This window comes from Schistocerca gregaria, chromosome 6 (genome assembly GCF_023897955.1).
Source record: "Schistocerca gregaria isolate iqSchGreg1 chromosome 6, iqSchGreg1.2, whole genome shotgun sequence".
NCBI lineage: Eukaryota > Metazoa > Arthropoda > Insecta > Orthoptera > Acrididae > Schistocerca > Schistocerca gregaria.
In genome coordinates, this window is record NC_064925.1 from 501,882,509 (window position 1) to 501,903,486 (window position 20,978).

Sequence of the window (20,978 nt, forward strand, 5' to 3'; positions counted from 1 at the left end):
TTTCCAACGGAAGTAACGTTCACATAGCTGTTCTCAAACGGCTCTGTGACAAACAAGTGGTTTTTTATCGACGAGGGATTGAACGGGCGGTAGAACATTCCGGCGTTGTCTATAAGAAGTTGTTAACACACTGAAAAAGCATGTCACATATCTGTGTCACTCTGAAGTGTAGTGCAGCATTCAATAAAAATTACTTGGCCTGCCATAATAATGCGTATGCGTGTGGCAGGATGCGTAACTAATATGTTCCAAAACGCTGCGCATAAGGACGGGATATTCCGGCGCTCGTACCACGGATAGCATTGGTGATAAAAAGGTAAGGTCAGTGTTTTGGATAGCCCCTAGGATGGGGACGATTTGTGTACCCAACACAAATTGTCGCTATCCTGCGGTACAGGATCAAAATATGAGCATTACACACTTCTTTATGCTTAGGCTAACGGAACAAATCGGTTGGTTATTTTTGCGTTTGATGTTGTCTACGATGGACTTGATGGGACTTACAGAGCTACTATTAGTTCATGAGTAGTTTTTTTACTATATTTTCACTGTGACCAGTGGACTAAATTTGAGCCGAGCATTCGAAGAGGGCTGTGTACAGCAAGTGGCTGACTTTTTTGCGATATATTTCTAAGATCCCGATCTCGAATGAACTGGAAAATTTTCTTGATATCCTTATCCGTTTCCAAGACACAGAGATTGAAAGTTATAACACTTGTACACGTAAAATATGTACGTAAATTCCGCTGTGAGACAAAAACATAGTTTATCAAGTGACGTAGCACGGACAAATGTACTCAACAATGTCTTCATTTTCGTCTGGGGACCCCATGTTGCGGTCACGCAGACTTTTCTGCACGTAAAATCCAGTCTGAGGTGTAAAATTAGCTTTGCGTTATTTCTATTTCATATAAGTAAACTATCTAAATTTTACTGGCCAATACATATTTTCTTTTCAGAGGAGTTACATGGCCTGCGACAGCAGGGACAAAGCAGCGGAAAAACGCTTCTGTTGGCGCACAAAAAATGAATATATGTTCCTGTTTATTTAAAAGGCTCTGAATGAAAAGGGGTACCAGTGCCTCATTCTATCTGCCCCACCCCGTTTAAAATTTTTCCCAAAAATGTAGGTATTCCAACACATGCTCGGTTTTTAACGCTGAAAAGAAAACAATGGCAGTGACAAAGAGACGGAAAAATCGATGAATACTGGAACGTAGCAGACAGTGGTTGCTTTATAGAAAGGACGAAGGAGGCAGTGACAGTGTGAGAGAAAGAGAGGGGCACAGTGGCGGTGGAACGTAGCTGACATTGAGATAACAGTGATAAGAAAATAGTGAAAGAGGCAGAGGCTTGGGGCAGAGGGGCGAGGGGGATGAATAAGGAGAAAAATCAAGTGCTTGAGAGCTAGTCACAGTGAGAGACAAAATATAAGAGGATGACAATGAAGAAGAGAGAGATAGTGACAGTTTTTAAAAAAAGCAGCATTAGGAAGGAAGGAATGAGATGTTAACAGTAAGAAAGGGTTCAAATGGTTCAAATGGCTCTGAGCACTATGGGACTTAACGTCTGAGGTCATCAGTCCCATAGAACTTAGAACTTCTTAAACCTAACTAACCTAAGGACATCACACACATCCATGCACGAGGCAGGATTCGAACCTGCGACTGCAGCGGTCGCGCGCTTTCAGACTGAAGTGCCTAGAACCGCTCGGCTACCACGGCCGGTGTAAGAGAGGGCAACAGGTAGACAGTGACTGTGAGATGAGGCTGCAGTAATAGGGCAGTATGAAGGAGACTGTGGCTGTCACAGAACAGTCAATGAGAGAGAGTCACCAAGAAATAATGACAAGGAGCTGAGCTCAATGGCTAAGTGAGAAAGAGGAACAGGGAGTGTATGTGTATGACCGACATAAGCGACTGACTATTGGGTGTGAGTGAATTACAGTTAGGGTTGCTTATGGGAATTTGAGGTGACTCGTTTGTTAAAAATGCTCTAATAAGTTCGCATCCGTAAATTTTTGGGAAAATTTTGAAAAGGTAGAATGAAGCAGCTGTTGTATTGTTTTTGTTGTTGTTGTTGTTGTTGTGGTCTTCAGTCCTGAGACTGGTTTGATGCAGTTCTCCATGCTACTGTATCTTGTGCAAGCTTCTTCATCTCCCAGTACCTACTGCAGCCTACATCCTTCAGAATCTGCTTAGTGTATTCATCTCTTGGTCTCCCTCTTTAATTTTTATCCTCTATCCAATACTAAACTGGTGATCCCTTGCTGTCTCAGAACATGTCCTACCAACCGATCCCTTCTTGTAGTCAAGTTGTGCCACAAGCTCCTCTTCTCCCCAATTCTATTGAGTACCTCGTCATTAGTTACGTGATTTACCCATCTAATCTTCAGCATTCTTCTGTAGCACCACATTTCGAAAGCTTCAATTCTCTTCTTGTCTAAACTATTTATCGACCACGTTTCATTTCCGTACATGGCTATTGTATGTTAACCCGGGACCTAGAAACGACGGAGAGCCTCCGTCCCCGCCGCAGCCGCAGTGGTCCACATCCCTACGACGACTACCGCAGTCCACCCCTTCGCCGCCCCACACCGAACCCAAGGTTATTGTGCAGTTCCGCATCCGGTGGACCCCCCATTGAACGTCTCACACCAGACGAGTGTAACTCCTATGTTTGCGTGATAGAGCAATGTTGGTGCACTCGTACGTGGAGAACTTGTTTGTGCAGCAAGTGCCGACACAGTGTAACTGAGGCGGAATAAGGGGAACCAGCCCGCACTCACCGAGGCAGATGGAAAACCGCCTAAAAGCCATCCACAGACTGGCCGGTTCACCGGACGTCGACACTAATCCGCCGGGTGGATTCGTGCCGGGGACCAGGCGCTCCTTCCCGCCCGTAAAGCAGTGTGTGAGACCGCACGGCCAACCAGACGGGCAAGCAGCTTTTCAGTCAGGCTTTTAAAGGAACAGGAAGATATTCACATTGTTTTGTCCTCCGACAGGAGCATTTTCCCGCTTATGTGTGAGATACTTTTGGAGGTACACGAGTTACAGGGTTAACGGCCCGCGCGTGGTGCCCGCCTGCCGGCAGACGAACGCGCACTTCGTGGAGGAGTTCTCTCGGCGCGCGCTGCCCGTGTCGCCCTACGCGCCGCAGACGTACGACGCGGTGTGGGCCATCGCTCTGACGCTGCGCGCCGCGCACCTCCGCTGGGCCGGCGCCACCACCGTGCGCCACTTCGACTACTCGCGCCGCGACATGGCGCAGGAGTTCCTGCGCCAGATGGGCCGCCTCAGCTTCCTCGGAGTCTCGGTAAGCTTTCTTTTTTTTCCCTTTATTGAGTTCCGATTCCCCCTGAACGGGGCGGGCTGGCAGTTGCTTATTACGCCGCTCTTCAGCCTGCAGAATTTGGTTTAAAAAGATAAAGATAATTTAAAAAAATAACAGTTGGCGATAAAATCGGTGACTTAAAGGTAAAATGGCAGAAACCGAAGGCAGCTTTGGATACAGGTCCTGAAACGGAACAACTTTAAGCCATCTGCACATACGCGCCTTTGCTTGAAGCACTTCGAAGAGAAGTGTTTTGATAGGTTAGTTTTTATTTACAATGTATATTTATAATTTATATTTACAGTGTCTGTCTATTTTAATCCTGATGTTTTTATAGGGCTAAGACTGGAGGGAATTGGCTAAGTAGTGATGCTATCTCGACACTTTTTGATTTTCCGAAGCATATCAAATCGAAGAGGCCTGTTGTTGTTGTTGTCGTCTTCAGTCCTGAGACTGGTTTGATGCAGCTCTCCATGCTACTCTATCCTGTGCAAGCTGCTTCATCTCCCAGTACCTACGAAGAGGCCTAAGCTCCCTAAATCACACACTAGAAGGCGTTCGTTAGATGATGCCTCGTCTTCTGAAATGTGTGCTTCCAATGCCTGTAAGTCTGAATGTTGTTAGAATCTGTGTGATAACTACGAGTTAGTAAAATATTGTTTCAGACTAGAACTGAGGCACGTTACGTTTTTTTTTTTTTAAACTGATAGTTTAAACTTTTGTAAAAATAGTGGGAACTGAACCTTTGAAGTGCACCTAAAATTGATACTTTAAAATGGACCTGCTCCTAAAGTCGACAATTTTGGCACCTATAGTTGACATAATTCCCATATCCCATTTTCTTTTATAAGTGACTAGAGCTCAAAACGCGGCGAATCCAATGTTCAAAGTTTTGACACGAGCCCACCCTTACTGTTTAAAAGAATTTTAAATACATTTTACTTTAATTGATAGTTTATAGTAATTTTATCCCGCTGCCCACCAGAGTGGGGTTCGATGTATTTGTGAGATTTTATAAATGATACTGTGAACAAATCCAGGCGAAATGTAGTTCTGGCATAAATTTTCGAAAATAGAAAGTAATTTTTATTGGAAGCGTTTGGCAGTCAGTTGAGGAATGTGGGGAAAATACAATACAAACATAGGATAGCAGACCGCTGATTTGAAATCGCGCCACGTTTTGCCAACAGTCACGTGGTTTATGTTGGAGCCACGCCAGCACTATACCTTCTGCACAGCAAGGGCAGTCTACTAGTATCTATGATCGAAGCGTTTGTCAGAAGCAAGTGCTGCCATAGAATTCCTGTGCCGTAAAAATGAGACGGTGGGAAACATCCACAAGAGGTTGAAGAAGGTGTATGGAGATGCTGCTGTCTATCTCTGTACAGTTAGTCGGTGGGCAAGCAGGTTATGTGATGAAAGCGGGCAAGGCAACACTGAGGATTTTCCTCGCTGCGGCAAGCCACGTACTGCACACACTCCAGTGTGTAGGGAGTTAACGAATAGGTGACTGCTGACAGACGCACCACAGTGAACGAATTGTCACGCTACGTTGGGTTCGGGGAAGGAAGATTTTTCAGAATACTGAAAGTGTTGGCGTTAAAAAAAGTTTGTGCTCAGGTGGGTTCCCAGGATGTTGACACTGGCTCACGAAGAAACAAGAAAAATGGTATGCAGCGAACTTTTCGAATAGTAAGAGAACGGTGGAGATGAATTTCTTGGAAGAATTCTGACAGGTGATGAAACATGGCTCCATCATTTTTCACCAGAGACGAAGAGCCAATCAATGGAGTGGCATCGTAAAAATTCACCAAAAAAAAAAAAATCCAAACCACACCCTCTGCTGGGAAAGTTATGGCTTCGGTGGGTTTCGATTCCGAAGGACTCTTGCTTGTTGACACCATGCCAAGTAGAACCACCATAAATTCTGACGCATATGTGACGACACTGAAGAAACTTCAAGCTCGACTGAGTCGTGTTCGACCACATCGGCAAAAGCAAGATGTTTTGCTGTTGCACGACAATACACGGCCACGTGTCAGTCAAAAAACCATGGAAGCGATCACAAAACTCGGATGAACAACACTGAAACACCCGCCTTACAGTCCTGATCTGGCTCTATGTGACTATCATCTCTTTGGAAAATTGAAAGCCTCTCTTCGTGGAACAAGGTTTCAAGATGATGACTCCCTTGTGCACTCTGCCAAACAGTGGCTCCAACAGGTTGGTCCAGAATTTTACCGCGCGGATATACAGGCGCTGGTTCCAAGATGGCGTGAGGCAGTTGAGATGGATGAAAATTATGTGGAGAAATGAAAATATTGTTCCTAAAGGATGTAACTACACACTGTAAAACTTACAAACAGGTAGAATAGGAGATGGGTTTATAAATATGTAGTGTGCATTTCTTTTGGAGTAGCCCTCGTAAACGGTACCATACAACGTCACCAGCGGCTAGCGCTAACTACTACTCCTAGCAGTCCGACAGACGGCTCGTCTGCGCAGGGATTTCGTCGCACTCCGCTTTATGTCCTTACATAAGCTATTAACGAGTATTAATGTGGCCTTTGACGTCAGTCAGTGAAATACTGGTAGGTAACAGTAAACCGAGCAATGAAATCGGGAATTGAGAATAGTAATGCAAGTTTAGGATACTTCAGAATTATATCGTTGCTTTATTCATAGAAAATCCCTTTGCTATGAACGAGGGTTCTACACACAATTGTCCAGTCGAATGTAAAATAGTTTTAGCAGATCTGTTTCAGGCAATAACAGTTCACTATATCACAGACACTGTGAATCCCACAATGTTCACAACTCACAAACTTATAAACTCAAGACGAGCTTCTGAATAGTACTATAGGTGTCATCCTGCCTTGGAACTAAAACACGTGTGTCCCGGAGCTGTTCTAGCTCCCAGCACACAAAAGACCACGATCTCTGCCTAGCGTCTCCGTCCGGCGTTTTGTCACTAGACACACTACTCTAGCCAAATTAACATCCATATACCTGACCATAATTCGTTTACACTGTCCGCAGTATACAAATACTTAAACCAAATATATTACGCAGTTCTGTACACACTTATTCTGTCACACACTATTATATTTTAACATTGCATCTATTTTTATTTTAATATATTGCACAAGCCGGAACAGCAATCGCTCGTGAAAACGATTACTTTACTCTTTCTTACCCGTTTTACAGTATGTTCTTCAAATTCTTCTGCAATTACTAATACATAAAATTATTATCAGATGAACGTAGAAAATTGAGAAATCGGTACAAATTACCCACGCGGAGGTTATCATCTCTATGTATTTTTGGATGACCTAATTTTAAGTGCACAGTTTCACCGATTCGTTACAACCTGTGTCATGACGTGATCCCTAGAACGACGTTAGGCTTCATGAAGACAGTGGTATGAATAAAATTTTCATCCAGCTTATCACGAACGTACAAGTGACGTTTGACCCTATAAGTCCGGAAATACCCCCCTCATAAAATTCAAATGGAGTAGCAAACAAGGAAACAGAGTCCTTACACAAGAGTAACGGGAAGCAGGAAACTTTATAGGCTATGACACCAACATGACGGCCATCTTGAAAGCCGCCATCTTGGATTCAACTCCAAAATTTGAAATGGGAATGTGGTCATGTGGCATATCAAACAGATAGAGAATTTAACCAGAAAAACAATGCCGTTGTTATTTTAAACATACCTTTATTCATTCTCGGGCTACAGCCAATTGCTTGCGGCAGCAGTAGGACGCTCGGCAGCGTGAGTATTACGTACTGAGAAGTCATAAAATTGAGCCTGAAACGGTGCAAAGTGACTATCCCGTGCCTGATGTGTTACATGTGTTTAAATGTTAGGTATCATTTACTCATGCTAACGTTTTAATCATTGCTTCCTTATTTACATGTTGCACAATGTCCTTAACACATGAGGAACGCATTGAAATGATCTTGATATCAAGAGAAAGTAGCACACGGGTCATTGCTGAGTATTTCAACAGTTGTCACCAAACCAGACAGCCCATCACTCGAAGCGCAGTGGCCAAGCTTTTGGCCAAATTCCGAGAAACGGCTCCTGTCGCAGATAAACCTAAGGCTGGAAGACCAAAATCCGCCACCGATGAAGCAATAACAGTGAGCGTGTTGGCATCATTTAGCAAGAGTCCGTAACGGAGTACTCGTCGCCTGTCACAAGAATGGGGGGTTAGCCGTACATCCATACTGCGAATTTTATCGCAGCACAAATGGCACTCGTACAAAATTCAGCTGCTCCAACACCTGAACGAGGATGACCCAGACCGTCAGGTACAGTTCGCAGAATGGAGTGGCCACCACGTTCACCATATTTGACTCCTTTGGATTTTTATCTTTGGGGTCATGTTAAAGCACTGGTGTATTCTGTGAAAATACGGGATTTGCATCATCAAAAGCAGTGCATTGTTGATGCGTGGGGTCAAATTCAGCCAGATGTGTTGGTCAAAGTTCATCAGGACTGGGTCAGGAGGATAGCATTAACAATCCAACATAATGGACAACATATCGAGCCATTCCTATGACTGTTGGTGATCTCTCGGGACTGTGTAACATCGGCGTTATGTCTATTCGGTACATAACACACATGCTGCCGAGCGTCCCACCGCAGCCACATGTAACTGGCCATAACCCGAGAATGAATAAAGCTATGTTTAAAATAACAACGGCATTGTTTTTCTGGTGAAATTCTCTATCTGCCTGACATGTCACACGGCCACATTCCCATTTGAAATTTTGGAGTTGAATCCAAGATGGCGGCTTTCAAGATGGCCGTCATGTTGGTGGCATAGCCTATAAAGTTTCCTGCTTCCCGTTACTCTTGTATAGGGACTCTGTTTCCTGGTTTGCTACTCCATTTGAATTTTATGAGGGTGTTTCCGGACTTTTAGACCACCCTATATATATATATATATATATATATATATATATATATATATATATATATATATATATATACTCCTGGAAATGGAAAAAAGAACACATTGACACCGGTGTGTCAGACAGACCATTCTTGCTCCGGACACTGCGAGAGGGCTGTACAAGCAATGATCACACGCACGGCACAGCGGACACACCAGGAACCGCGGTGTTGGCCGTCGAATGGCGCTAGCTGCGCAGCATTTGTGCACCGCCGCCGTCAGTGTCAGCCAGTTTGCCGTAGCATACGGAGCTCCATCGCAGTCTTTAACACTGGTAGCATGCCGCGACGGCGTGGACGTGAACCGTATGTGCAGTTGACGGACTTTGAGCGAGGGCGTATAGTGGGCATGCGGGAGGCCGGGTGGACGTACCGCCGAATTGCTCAACACGTGGGGCATGAGGTCTCCACAGTACATCGATGTTGTCGCCAGTGGTCGGCGGAAGGTGCACGTGCCCGTCGACCTGGGACCGGACCGCAGCGACGCACGGATGCACGACAAGACCGTAGGATCCTACGCAGTGCCGTAGGGGACCGCACCGCCACTTCCCAGCAAATTAGGGACACTGTTGCTCCTGGGGTATCGGCGAGGACCATTCGCAACCGTCTCCATGAAGCTGGGCTACGGTCCCGCACACCGTTAGGCCGTCTTCCGCTCACGTCCCAACATCGTGCAGCCCGCCTCCAGTGGTGTAGCGACAGGCGTAAATGGAGGGACGAATGGAGACGTGTCGTCTTCAGCGATGAGAGTCGCTTGTGCCTTGGTGCCAATGATGGTCGTATGCGTGTTTGGCGCCGTGCAGGTGAGCGCCACAATCAGGACTGCATACGACCGAGGCACACAGGGCCAACACCCGGCATCATGGTGTGGGGAGCGATCTCCTACACTGGCCGTACACCTCTGGTGATCGTCGAGGGGACACTGAATAGTGCACGGTACATCCAAACCGTCATCGAACCCATCGTTCTACCATTCCTAGACCGGCAAGGGAACTTGCTGTTCCAACAGGACAATGCACGTCCGCATGTATCCCGTGCCACCCAACGTGCTCTACAAGGTGTAGGTCAACTACCCTGTCCAGCAATATCTCCGGATCTGTCCCCCATTGAGCATGTTTGGGACTGTATGAAGCGTCGTCACACGCGGTCTGCACGTCCAGCACGAACGCTGGTCCAACTGAGGCGCCTGGTGGAAATGGCATGGCAAACCGTTTCACATGACTACATCCAGCATCCCTACGATCGTCTTCATGGGAGAATAGCAGCCTGCATTGCTGCGAAAGGTGGATATACACTGTACTAGTGCCTACATTGTGCATTCTCTGTTGCCTGTGTCTATGTGCCTGTGGCTCTGTCAGTGTGATCATGTGATGTATCTGACCCCAGGAATGTGTCAATAAAGTTTCCCCTTCCTGGGACAATGAATTCACGGTGTTCTTATTTCAATTTCCAGGAGTGTATCAAAGGGCAACAGTCACTAGTCCTAGTCAGCTAGCCAGTTCCCGTTAATTTGACGTTCCATGGATCATTTTGTATGATAAATCGTAATGGTGTGGACCAAGTCCTTTTACATTTACTTTGGATATTTGTAAATATGGTTACATGCTGTCGTGAGTTAGTAATTCCCACCCACCACCTTTCACATGCCGCAGTAATAGATATTTTTCTACAGAACAGGAGGATTTGTCAATTAAACACAATTCAATTTGTTTTAAAATTTTACATTGCTGTGTGTCAGGCGTTTTATATCAATGGATAAGTAATAAAAACTTTACTTGCATCATTGTGCAACCTATTTGTGCTAAAGAGAACCTTAATGTGCATCGATAAATGCCATTTTCCCTTTTGCTATTGTAATTATGTACATAATTGTTCCTTTTGAAATATAGTAGATTATTTACAACAAACTTCATGACAGTAAGTACACTGTGAAGCACTAGTCAGAAGGCGTAACGCCGTAAACAAAAGTGCACAAGACGATCGTGGGTGAGCACCACAGATTAATCTTACAGCACGACTTTAAGCAACGATGGAACAGATGTGTACAAGATGTTCGTGGGTGAGTGGGACATATTGCTATTACAGTACGATTTTGATCAACGAAGATTTTCGTAAAGATGAGTTACTCCAGAATGTTATTCCACATGAAATTATTGAATGAAAATATGCCAAATACGTCAGCATACTAGTTTGTCTCTCCTCAAGACGTGCAAATGTGACTGAACTAAGTTGTTTTTGCAGTTTCAAAATGTGCTTCTCCCAGATAAATTCCCATCAATATGAATGGGTAAGAACTTTGAAGTTTCCACCCCAAGAATTATTTCCTCATCATGACTCTGAAGTTTCCACCCTAAGAATGATTTGCTCATCATGTGTTACACATAAAACTGGTGTAGTTCCCCCAGATGTGCAGAACTGAGTATGTCGTGCCTTTTTAAAACTGAGGGTGAGATCATTCGCGCAAAACAAATCAGTGATACATTTAAGAAGATTGCTCACCACTTCTCCTGTTTCTGTGTGTATGCTCGGATTGATTACAATACTACTGGCATCTAAAAAAAAAACGAAATCTGCTTATTGTATATGAGATGAAAAATCGTTTACATATACGAGGAACGATAGTGGTCCTAAGAGTGATCCTTGGGGAATTCCAGTCAGTATTATGTACCCGGACTATGTTGGTTAGTTACTAAATACAGCTTTCTGTATTCTTTTGGTTAGGTATGACATTACCCATTGGTTAGTTATACCATAAGTCCCACAAAATTTCAATTTATCTAGGAGAAGTACACGTCGAGGTTCGTCTCTTTTTTCAAAATCTTTACACGTGGCCTACATGAGCAATAATTTCCCAAGCAAAACTGCTGTAATAAGCAGAGGACTTACGTATTTATACTACGTGTTCCACAGCAGCAGATTTGTGACCGCCTTTTCTATATGTCTTGAAATTTCGTGGCCAGATCTATGAGTTATGCCTGTGCGCCGATTACCAGTTAGATGAGTGATTGATTATGCTACGAACAATCATTCTTTGCTATCAAGATCTCCACCCTGTGTTCATCCAACTGGAGAGGTGTTCCATTAACACCTTCTTGACTAAGAGCGTCATGTGGGCGAGAAGTGTTTATGTTACCACAGAGTTTACATGAAAAGAATCTGTAAGCACATTCAGAGAAGGTGCTGTAATGAAATGAAATTATAGTTTGGCATTGCTGGGCGGGAGGTCCCGTCCAAGGAAATTCTTCCGCCGGGTGCAAGTCTTATTTCAGGTGAGGACATATTGGGTGACTTTCGCGTCTGTCATGATGAGATTATAATAACAACACAAGACCCAGTCCACTGGCAGAGAAAATCTCCAAACCCGGCCCGTAGTCATACCCGGGCCCACTGCAAGGTAGGGAAACACGTTACCAGTCAGCTAAGTAGGCGGACGAAGGTGCTGTAATTGTGGATGACTATCATATCACTATAGGGGTCGAGCTTTCATTGCATTTGTCGTAGAAGGTCTTGTCTGTGCGTGGGTTGGGCAATGGTAGTCTCATGTGTGATGTGCGCCTCGAAGATGAGTCGTTTGTTAGCAAGTGTGTTGCGGTTTGTGGCTTGTCCGAGCCCCAATCATGTAGTTTCTGTCAATTGGTTACATCTGGAAATGAATTATATGTGACAGATTGCAATCGCCTGGATTTTGTTCATAAACCATCTTTGCATCGGCATCTAAGCAGTTTGTATGTATTTGATCGCTTACTGTGCCATTATTTCGTTAGTTAGTAAATATCAACAGCAGACTGAATCGTCAGCGTGCAGATGGACACTTTGATCAGATTGTTTCGTTCTTGGTATGTTCCTGGCGTATAGGAAGTGGAGCAATAAGAAGATGACTACCTCCTACGTCCTCCAGCTGTAATATCCCAAAAAGTTTCTTTTTTTTTTTACCGTGTGGAGCACATTTGGAATAATATAGATTGACACTCACAGCCCCATGATAAATTTGATGATAGTTACAGCGTAATTGTGTTGGTTCATATGGTGTAAGAGATCGAGGGCGTAACAGATCCGACACACCTCTTCTCACAAAGCTCAGTGGTGTCCAAATATACTTTATAGTTGATATTCTCCTATATCGAAAATTCATGGATCGAGGGCGTAACAGATCCGACACACCTCTTCTCACAAAGCTCAGTGGTGTCCAAATATACTTTATAGTTGATATTCTCCTATATCGAAAATTCATGTTGAATTTACGAGAACAATAGTTTTTTATTTTTTTTTTTTTTTTTTTTTTTTGCTCCTACGACCGCTAATGCAATCTTTGCAGTCATCAAATTCATCGTGCTCATAAGGAGACTTTTACGCCTATTGCTGAATAAAGGCCCCCACGGGACATTTGCACCCATTTCGATTTTTACTGAAACGCATCTTTGTTACTCTGGCATCCATCACTTTCCATTAGGTCTTGTCGGTCTTTCTTTACTTTTAGAATCAAGCAAAGTATTTCCTTCTTTTGTCCTCCATTCCTCCATGTAGTCGCCTTGTAACATGTCCTATCAATATCATTTTGACTTTTACTACAATTATAATTACGTCTTCAACTCCATTCTATTCCGTGATCTTTATTTCTGTTTTTCTGTCTCTCCTAGAAACTATAAACATCCATTTCTTCGTAAGTCGCGAAGTTACCCTCAGGCTTTGAGTGTTTTCGCGTGGAATGTACCTTCACTGCCGCCAATCAAAACTGGTACTGCACTGACAGTACCCTTTCAGTTTCAGAAAAACTGGCGTGTATATATTTAGTTTGCCAGAACCGCTCCAGGCCTATATTTTTATTTGTCTGCTTCGCCGTTCATCAACTGTCTGATTTCAACAACAGTAAGTGTAGAAACAAACGACACGAAATTGGCTTCATGAGCTCTCTCGGGGCTCTTCCTCTAAATTGCTTTCGGAGAGAGGCTCGTGTTGCCTGGGCTCGAAGCCACTCTTTGTGGACTAGACAGCAGTGGGACACAACGCTCTTTTCTGGTGAGACCTGAATCTGCATCCATGCTAGAAATCCTCATATTCATGTGTGGAGGTACCTAGGACAATTATTACCCTGCAACTGTGTTGCAGATCACTATACTTATTAAGGTGGTTTAGTCATGTTTGCGCCACAATCATGTATGGCCACATGCTATCCCTTGTGCCAATAGATGGAAGGATGACTGTTGTGTAGAACCGGGACGACATCCTTGCACTAATTGTGGCTCCGGTTGGTGAACACATTGGAGCGTGTGTCAAGCTGATGGACGACAATGCATGCTCGCATAGTCTCAAACTTGTGAAGATCTTCCTATTGGAGCGTAGAATCCAGCAGACAGAGTGGCCTACATAGTCTCCAGATCTCATTTGCCTTGAGGATGCATGTACCATGCTAATAAGACAAGGTTTCAATCGTCCTGTCACAACAGACACACTGCACAGCATCATGGACACCCCTCTGGAGGAATGGGACGATATACGAAAGTCTGATCTGGACAATCTGGTAAGGAGTATACCTAATCCCACTCAAAGGTGCCTCCTCTCTAAATGAGCAATACGTAGAAAATAGTTACTATTGTTTATAACAATGCTGCCCTCTCTCCATGAAGCTCAGACCACGAATGAAGAGGCCCATATACTGTTTATACATAATGTGTTGTGCAAGATGAAAGTGAGAAGAAACTATAAAGTTTGGAATTAAATCTTACGTAAAGATGTATTTTGGTTTTTTTGTTGTTGTTTTTCTTGTGCTCCCTTATATTTCTAAGCTTTTATTTGTGTACGTGACAGAAGAAAGTCTGTTGTTTCCTATTTTGTCTGGTACTGGCATTAAAGCACTGTGCAACATTTATTTTGATTGCTGTACGTTCATAGTTTAACCTTTTACCTACTGCTGGGACACGTAAGTGCTACTGTAAGTTACTAAAGAATCAGTGGGAATGTGCTACCAACGACGCAAGGGTAAAGCGAAGCCTGCTGATGGTTTGCAGAATTCTGGTAGTTACAGATTGCATCTATAGGTTGCGCTGTCGTCATGTTTTATTGTTAACCATCTGCTCACTAGACGTCTCGCCACGAAAACAATACCGTCGTCTGATTTTCTTATACCACTTACAGATGAAATGATTAAATTAGGAAAGAAAAGCGCAATTGTAAAAGGAAAGAGAACTATTAGACGCCTAAAGGCTGCGTACAAATCTGTGGTTCCAGAATGAGATTTTCGCTCTGCAGCGGAATATGCGCTGATATGAAACTTCCTGGCAGATTAAAACTGTGTTCCGGACCGAGACTCGAACTCGGGACCTTTGCCTTTCGCAGGCACGTGTTCTACCAACTGAGCTACCCAAGCACGACTCACGCTCCCTCTTCACAGATTTACTTCTGCCAGAATGAGATTTTCACTCTGCAGCGGAGTGTGCGCTGATATGAAACATTCTGGAAACATCCCCCCAGGCTGTGGCTAAGCTATGTCTCCGCAATATCCTCTCTTTCAGGAGTGCTAGTTCTGCAAGGTTAGCAGGAGAGCTTCTGTGAAGTCTGGAAGGTAGGAGACGAGGTACTGGCAGAAGTAAAGCTGTGAGGACGGGGCGTGAGCCGTGCTTGGGTAGCTCAGTTGGAAGAGCACTTGCCCACGAAAGGCAAAGGTCCCGAGTTCGCGTCTCTGTCCGGCACACAGTTTTAATATGCCAGGAGGTTTCATATCAGCGCACACTCCTCTGCAGAGTGAAAATCTCACTCTGGAAACATCCCCCAGGTTGTGGCTAAGCCATATCTCCACAATATTCTTTCTTTCAGGAGTGCTAGTTCTGCAGGGTTCGCAGGAGAGCTTCTGTAAAGTTTGGGAGGTAGGAGACGAGGTACTGGCGGAAGTAAAGCTGTGAGGACGGGACGTGAGTCGTGCTTGGGTAGGTCAGTTGGTAGAGCACTTGTCCGCGAAAGGCAAAGGTCCCGATTTCGAGTCTCGGTCCGGCACACAGTTTTAATCTGTCAGGAAGTTTCAAATCTATGATGACTGTTGGAGGACAATCAAGCAACTGAAGGTTGAAACAAGAATAAGGTGCACGGAATTTGATAAGGAAAAGAAAGAAATTACGAGTGTCATATTGCTTTGTGCAAAAGTATCTCACGCAATATCACCAGTAGGAGGATCAATGTGATTGTCACATGAGACGTTTGAATTTGCGCGTCATGATAAAGAGATTGTCATCTGGAATAATCTACTGATATGTCAAATGTTTATAATCTCTAATACCATGTGAAGACAAGTCGTAGGTTAATGTTGTTACCAAAAATCTTGCAAAGTTCTTGATCGATATATTTCATATTCTTCCACGATTATCTAATAAACGTTGGGACGGACGTACTCTACACATTTTCTTTTAAATATACAGGTATTTGCTGTATAAACATGTTATAGCACATAAAGGGGAAAGTTGTTGCCAAAATTCTCGAAAAATTCTTGACCGATTTACTTTTTAGACACAACACTCCAACAAAAGCTCTGATTGACAAAAGCTACTAGAAACATTGTTAACAAAAATTTCGGACTCTTTCTTAGCAAAAACTCGAAAAGTTCTTAATCGATTGTTACACAATATTTTACTAAACATTCAAGCGGATATAGGCTGCATATTTTTTTATATAACACTGTCTAGATTTTCTGTTAGAAGCGAATGCCAGAGAGAAACTGCTGTGCTTCAAAATCTGCAGTTTGGTTTTTTATCTCGCTGTCCGGTTTGACTTAGATGGCAGGGTGTCTAAAACGTCAGACAAATTGTTTCTTCCACGTTTATTCTTTCTCCTTATATGTAATTTTAAACAAAAATTGTGTACACGACAATGTGTTGTTTTGTTTTCTCTGTCGCAGTCAGTTTAGAAGGGAAAGATTTATTTATGGATTAACTATTTTCGATGAAACCTGAATCACCCTAAACTTTGCATTCCTAAGCGCTCACAGATTGAAACGGTAAGAAATACTGTGACGGAAATTTCTGTATAAACAGATCGAGCAGTTGGTGAGGGCTTTCGGATCCCCATACGTTAATGACCCAGTCGATTTACCCATTCCTTTGAAACGACTTTGTTTTCGAATCAAGTTTTGTTTATAGTAGCAATAAACAATGCTCAAGATCAGAGAGAGTATGCGAGAGGAAATGTACAGATAGGGGGAGAGGGAAAAACTGGACGTAAAGAGGGGGGAGGGAGAAGATAGATAAAGGTGTGGGGTAAGGGTGGATGAAGAGGGGGTGGACTAAGAGTAGCGAAAAGAGGAGAAGATGAACAGAGAGAGGTCGTAGAAAGAAAGTAGGACGTAAAATCAATTCCTATACATATTTAGCAATTGCAAAACATTGCCGCTTTAACTAACCATAAATAGGATCGAAGTTCGTTTGTAAAATGTACAAAATAAATGAAAGTACTGGGTCATTATTCTTGCCGTTAATACTAAGAGACATATAGGCCCCACATCGAAAAGTCAGTGGGACACATGTAGGGTTATTCATACGTAACTCCATGATATCACAAGACGACTGCGCCGAACTAAAGGGCATACATAAAAGTGAAACATATCAGTGGACAAAATAGCTACCCACGTTTCGATGCTTGACAAACAGTGCCCGTAATTAGCAGTTGCAATGTGAGTTACAAACGGGAGGAGATGTTGCTTTCCGTATGTCTTGCACTTCCACGCAGTAGTCTTCTAAAACCCTGGAGGTATTTGTAAACAACTCTGGACATTTCCCCCCCCCCCCCCCCCCCAACCGCTACGGAGAAGGAAACTGCGGAAAATACGAGGATTGGAACTTAAATAGTGGCAACTATTTATTCACAACCAATTTTTTTATTCGTGTCAGAAGCACCATGGATACAGGAGTATATAAAAAAAATGAGTAGCACACAGAAAAAAGAAAGGAGCCTCCACAAAGAGTATGTGAATGCAATACACATACTCGGGCGTCCCCTGGGCGTTTGTATAGTAGCTGATCCTTTCACTCCAGAAGCAACATGACCATTCACAACCAATACAAAAGAGTTACATGTTTGCCCCTGTTCCTGTCCTTCAAAGTAGTCACCAGCGTTGTGTAGAACCCGTAGCTAGCGATGTGGAAGGATACGATTAGCAGAGCCTGTTCTGTTGATGGTGCGAATGTAGCGGTCTACTGCCTGTCGATTCTCTGGAACAGTTCTGAAGCGAATGCCACGAAGTGGTTCCTTCAACTTCGGAATCAAATCAAAATCACAAGGACTTAATCTCTGGAACAGTTCTGAAGCGAATGCTTCCTTCAACTTCGGAATCAAATCAAAGTCAGAAGGACTTCAGTCCGTGGAGTGCGGCAGTTGGGACAGTACTTCCCAGTCCCATCGACCGAACAGAGCTGTATGCGCACGCCCATTATCCTGCTAAATGACGGGTGGGTTGCGCAGAAAAGTATCGCCGTTTCTTTCGCAAAGCTGGGCGCAGGCGATGCTCCAAAAACTCACAGTAATACCGCCTTGGAGGAACGTAATGCGTTAGGATAACACCATCACAGTCGTACACGAGAATCACTATAACTTTAGACCTCTCTATTAGCACCATCAACAGAACAGGCTCTGCAAACGTTATACTAGGCCTTCCACATCGCTGGCAACGGGTTCTACACAACGCTGGTGACTACTTCGAGGGACAGTAACAGGTGCAAACATGTAACTCGTTTGTATCGGTTGTGAATAAATACTGGCCACTGTTTAAGGCCCGTACTAAAAAGTTACAGTACGCAGTTAAAATATGACAAAAAACTTCAGTAATAATAAAAACAGCGCCACTGCATTAAACCATCTGTTAAATCGTAAGCGAAGAGTTTTGTATATTTACGAAAGAAGTCTTTTATAAATGCAGAATCCCTTCACGTTCGTGCTTTTCAAACGTGACATGGAGGACATTGAATGACTTGAAAAACGTAAGGATCAAAAGCCGTAAGTCAAACGACAAGAAGTTGGACCATTGATAGCCCAGGTTATAAATGCGATCTAGGAGGATGCAAAGCTAAGCCAAAGATCATATAGCCAAAGACAAACTACGACTAAAGTGAAGTACAAAGTCATAATACAACAGAATGGCATGGAACAGTTGGAAAATAAGCTATACATCGAACAAAGATTGTAATTCTGTACAGCTTCTTTGTAGAGTTTCTTTCAAAGCCAAAAGAAGTATAATAAACATAATTTCATAACAACAATAAGAGTTACCCAACAAAAAATCACTGGAAAATAGTGTCAGCCACATCTATTAAAATCAAAAATACTTCGTCATTTATGCCTACATAATATCACATCATATTAAAATCTTATCAAAGAATAAAGGGATGGTTGACGTAGTGTAAGAACTAAATGGTGAAAACATATGTTATTATTTCTAGACTATACACAAAAGATCGTCACGATAATATAACAAGCATGGCACAAATGTCTTGCCTAAGTACAAACCTGAAGATAAGAGGAACCAAGAAAAACAAGGTTTAATCCCGTATCAGTGTATCTTACAATGATGTGGAACCAGAACCACATTTTACATGATGGCTGATAGTAAATATTTCAGTCATTTTACTTCAATAAGTAATGATGTAATGCCCTTCATGCCATGTTTGAAAAACGTGAATGCAATGGGCTCTTGCCTTTGTGAAAGATATTTTTTGTAAGTATTTACCATTTTCATTTACTATATCCCATGTTAATTACATTGTAATTGCAAAGTTCACTATGTTGTGTTGGTTTTATGTGCACAGCACTGTGAAAATATTTATGACTGAAACCGGTCGTGAATAAATTGAGTTACAAGACAGCATTATCTTCATGATACATTTCTTTGATGTTAGATCTCTTTCATCCATACCTTTAATTTCTCTCTTTTTCGTGGACTTTCATTATTTGTGTATAGTCTATGTCATTAAGAAGGTGTGTTATTTCTTCTTTCGGACTGTTCACAGTAAATTACTTCTCCACCGAACATAACTGGTATTTCACGATTCGTGCATCATTTTACTCTCAAGCCGACCTCCTTTCCCATCCCCCCCCCTCCCCTCCTCTCCCCATATAGTTCACTCTTTAGAAATTTCATTCCAGCCATATGGATTTTCGTCCATCTCCTTACCGAGTTCCTCGTCCTTTGCAATCAGTATCCCAATATCAGTTCTCCTTCCCAAAGTGAAGGAGGCCCTTCTTAATATTCAATCTCTTGCAGCTGTAGCTTCACTGCCCACTATCGATCCAATGGAAGTCAGGTCGCTGACAAGAAAAATTAATGGAAGTCCTACTTCATCATCGGAAATATTATCATTCCCATTTCTGAAGTACTAGCATATGAGATTTATTAAAGAGTATGAAAAACTCACGAATATATGATATGTCAAGCAGCTTGGAAATGTAACAATACCTAGATATAATGGTTAGCTTACTACTTGCAAATTATTTTAGATAATACTTCTTATGATGCTGTTTTGTGAAAGTTTTATTTAGGTGTTTCACTGTTAGGAAAGTACTCACTGAATTTCATGGAGAATATCTTAATTTTTGCCCATTTTCTTCTACTTTAGATACACCAACACATCATAAAAATTCGAACTACTTATTTTAGTTTCGATGCTTCCGCTTTTGGTGAGTAAAATACTTGTCTATCACTGTCAATGTGTATAAAATGTCTCTGAGCACTATGGGACTTAACATCTATGGTCGTGAGTCCCCTAGAACTTAGAACTACTTAAACCTAACTAACCTAAGGACAGCACACAACACCCAGCCATCACGAGGCAGAGAAAATCACTGACCCCGCCGGGAATCGAACCTGGGAACCCGGGTGTGGGAAGAGAAAACGCTACCGCACGACCACGAGATGCGTGCCAACGTGTATATTTTTATGACTACTTCACAATATATTATAGTCTAACGTGGTCAGGTTGGAGACACGTGATCTATGAAAATGTTAAACGTTAAAATGTATTTTCTATACAATACTTTTAGAAGTACAGAAAACGATATTTTAACAGTCATTGCTTACTATTTTCGAGTAAGCAATTCACTATCTTCAGTTCAATTAATTAAATCAGTGCAGTGCCTTATCACAAGATAAGATGAAGACACATTGTCATCAGAGTAACATAAGTATTGGGATTTACACTGTTAATGGATTTTATACAAAAATCTTCAACGTTTAACAGTTTACAGTAAGTATTGAAGGGTCCTTGTTACTGCAACACATTTACACTTCTTTCTCCACACAAAAATCGTAATTGCAAGAATTGTTTATGTTACTAACCATTTTACTTATGTTATTAGTCTTTTATACTGATGTTATACAATAAAATGATAACGAAGATGAGAAATACAGAGTCTCATTCGTAGACATCTTCTCCGTATATCTACGAGTAAATGACCCATAGATACCTTTCTTGCTACTACTTTTCGTTAACTACTCGTGTCACTAAATCCCGCTAATTCGAGCTGTCCAACACTGATTGCTACATCTACTTCGATACTCCGCAAGCCACTGTACGGTGCGTGGCAGAGGGTACCCTGTACAACTACTAGTCATTTCCTGTCCTGTTCTGCTCGCAAACAGAGCGAGGGAAAATCATCTGATTGCATCCCACCTTATGAGACCTAATTTCTCGTATCTTCTCTTC

The 20,978-nt window shown here is 42.7% G+C and overlaps 1 protein-coding gene across 1 annotated transcript in view; it reads left to right on the top strand.

The window, feature by feature from the left end:
• The window catches only part of LOC126278518 (uncharacterized), an 867,389-nt gene that overhangs the window by 661,327 nt on the left and 185,084 nt on the right, over window positions 1-20,978 (top strand). The window contains exon 8 of the mRNA XM_049978683.1: window positions 3,097-3,318. Coding sequence (XP_049834640.1) covers window positions 3,097-3,318 — 222 coding nt within the window. The remainder of the gene's footprint in view (window positions 1-3,096; window positions 3,319-20,978) is intronic.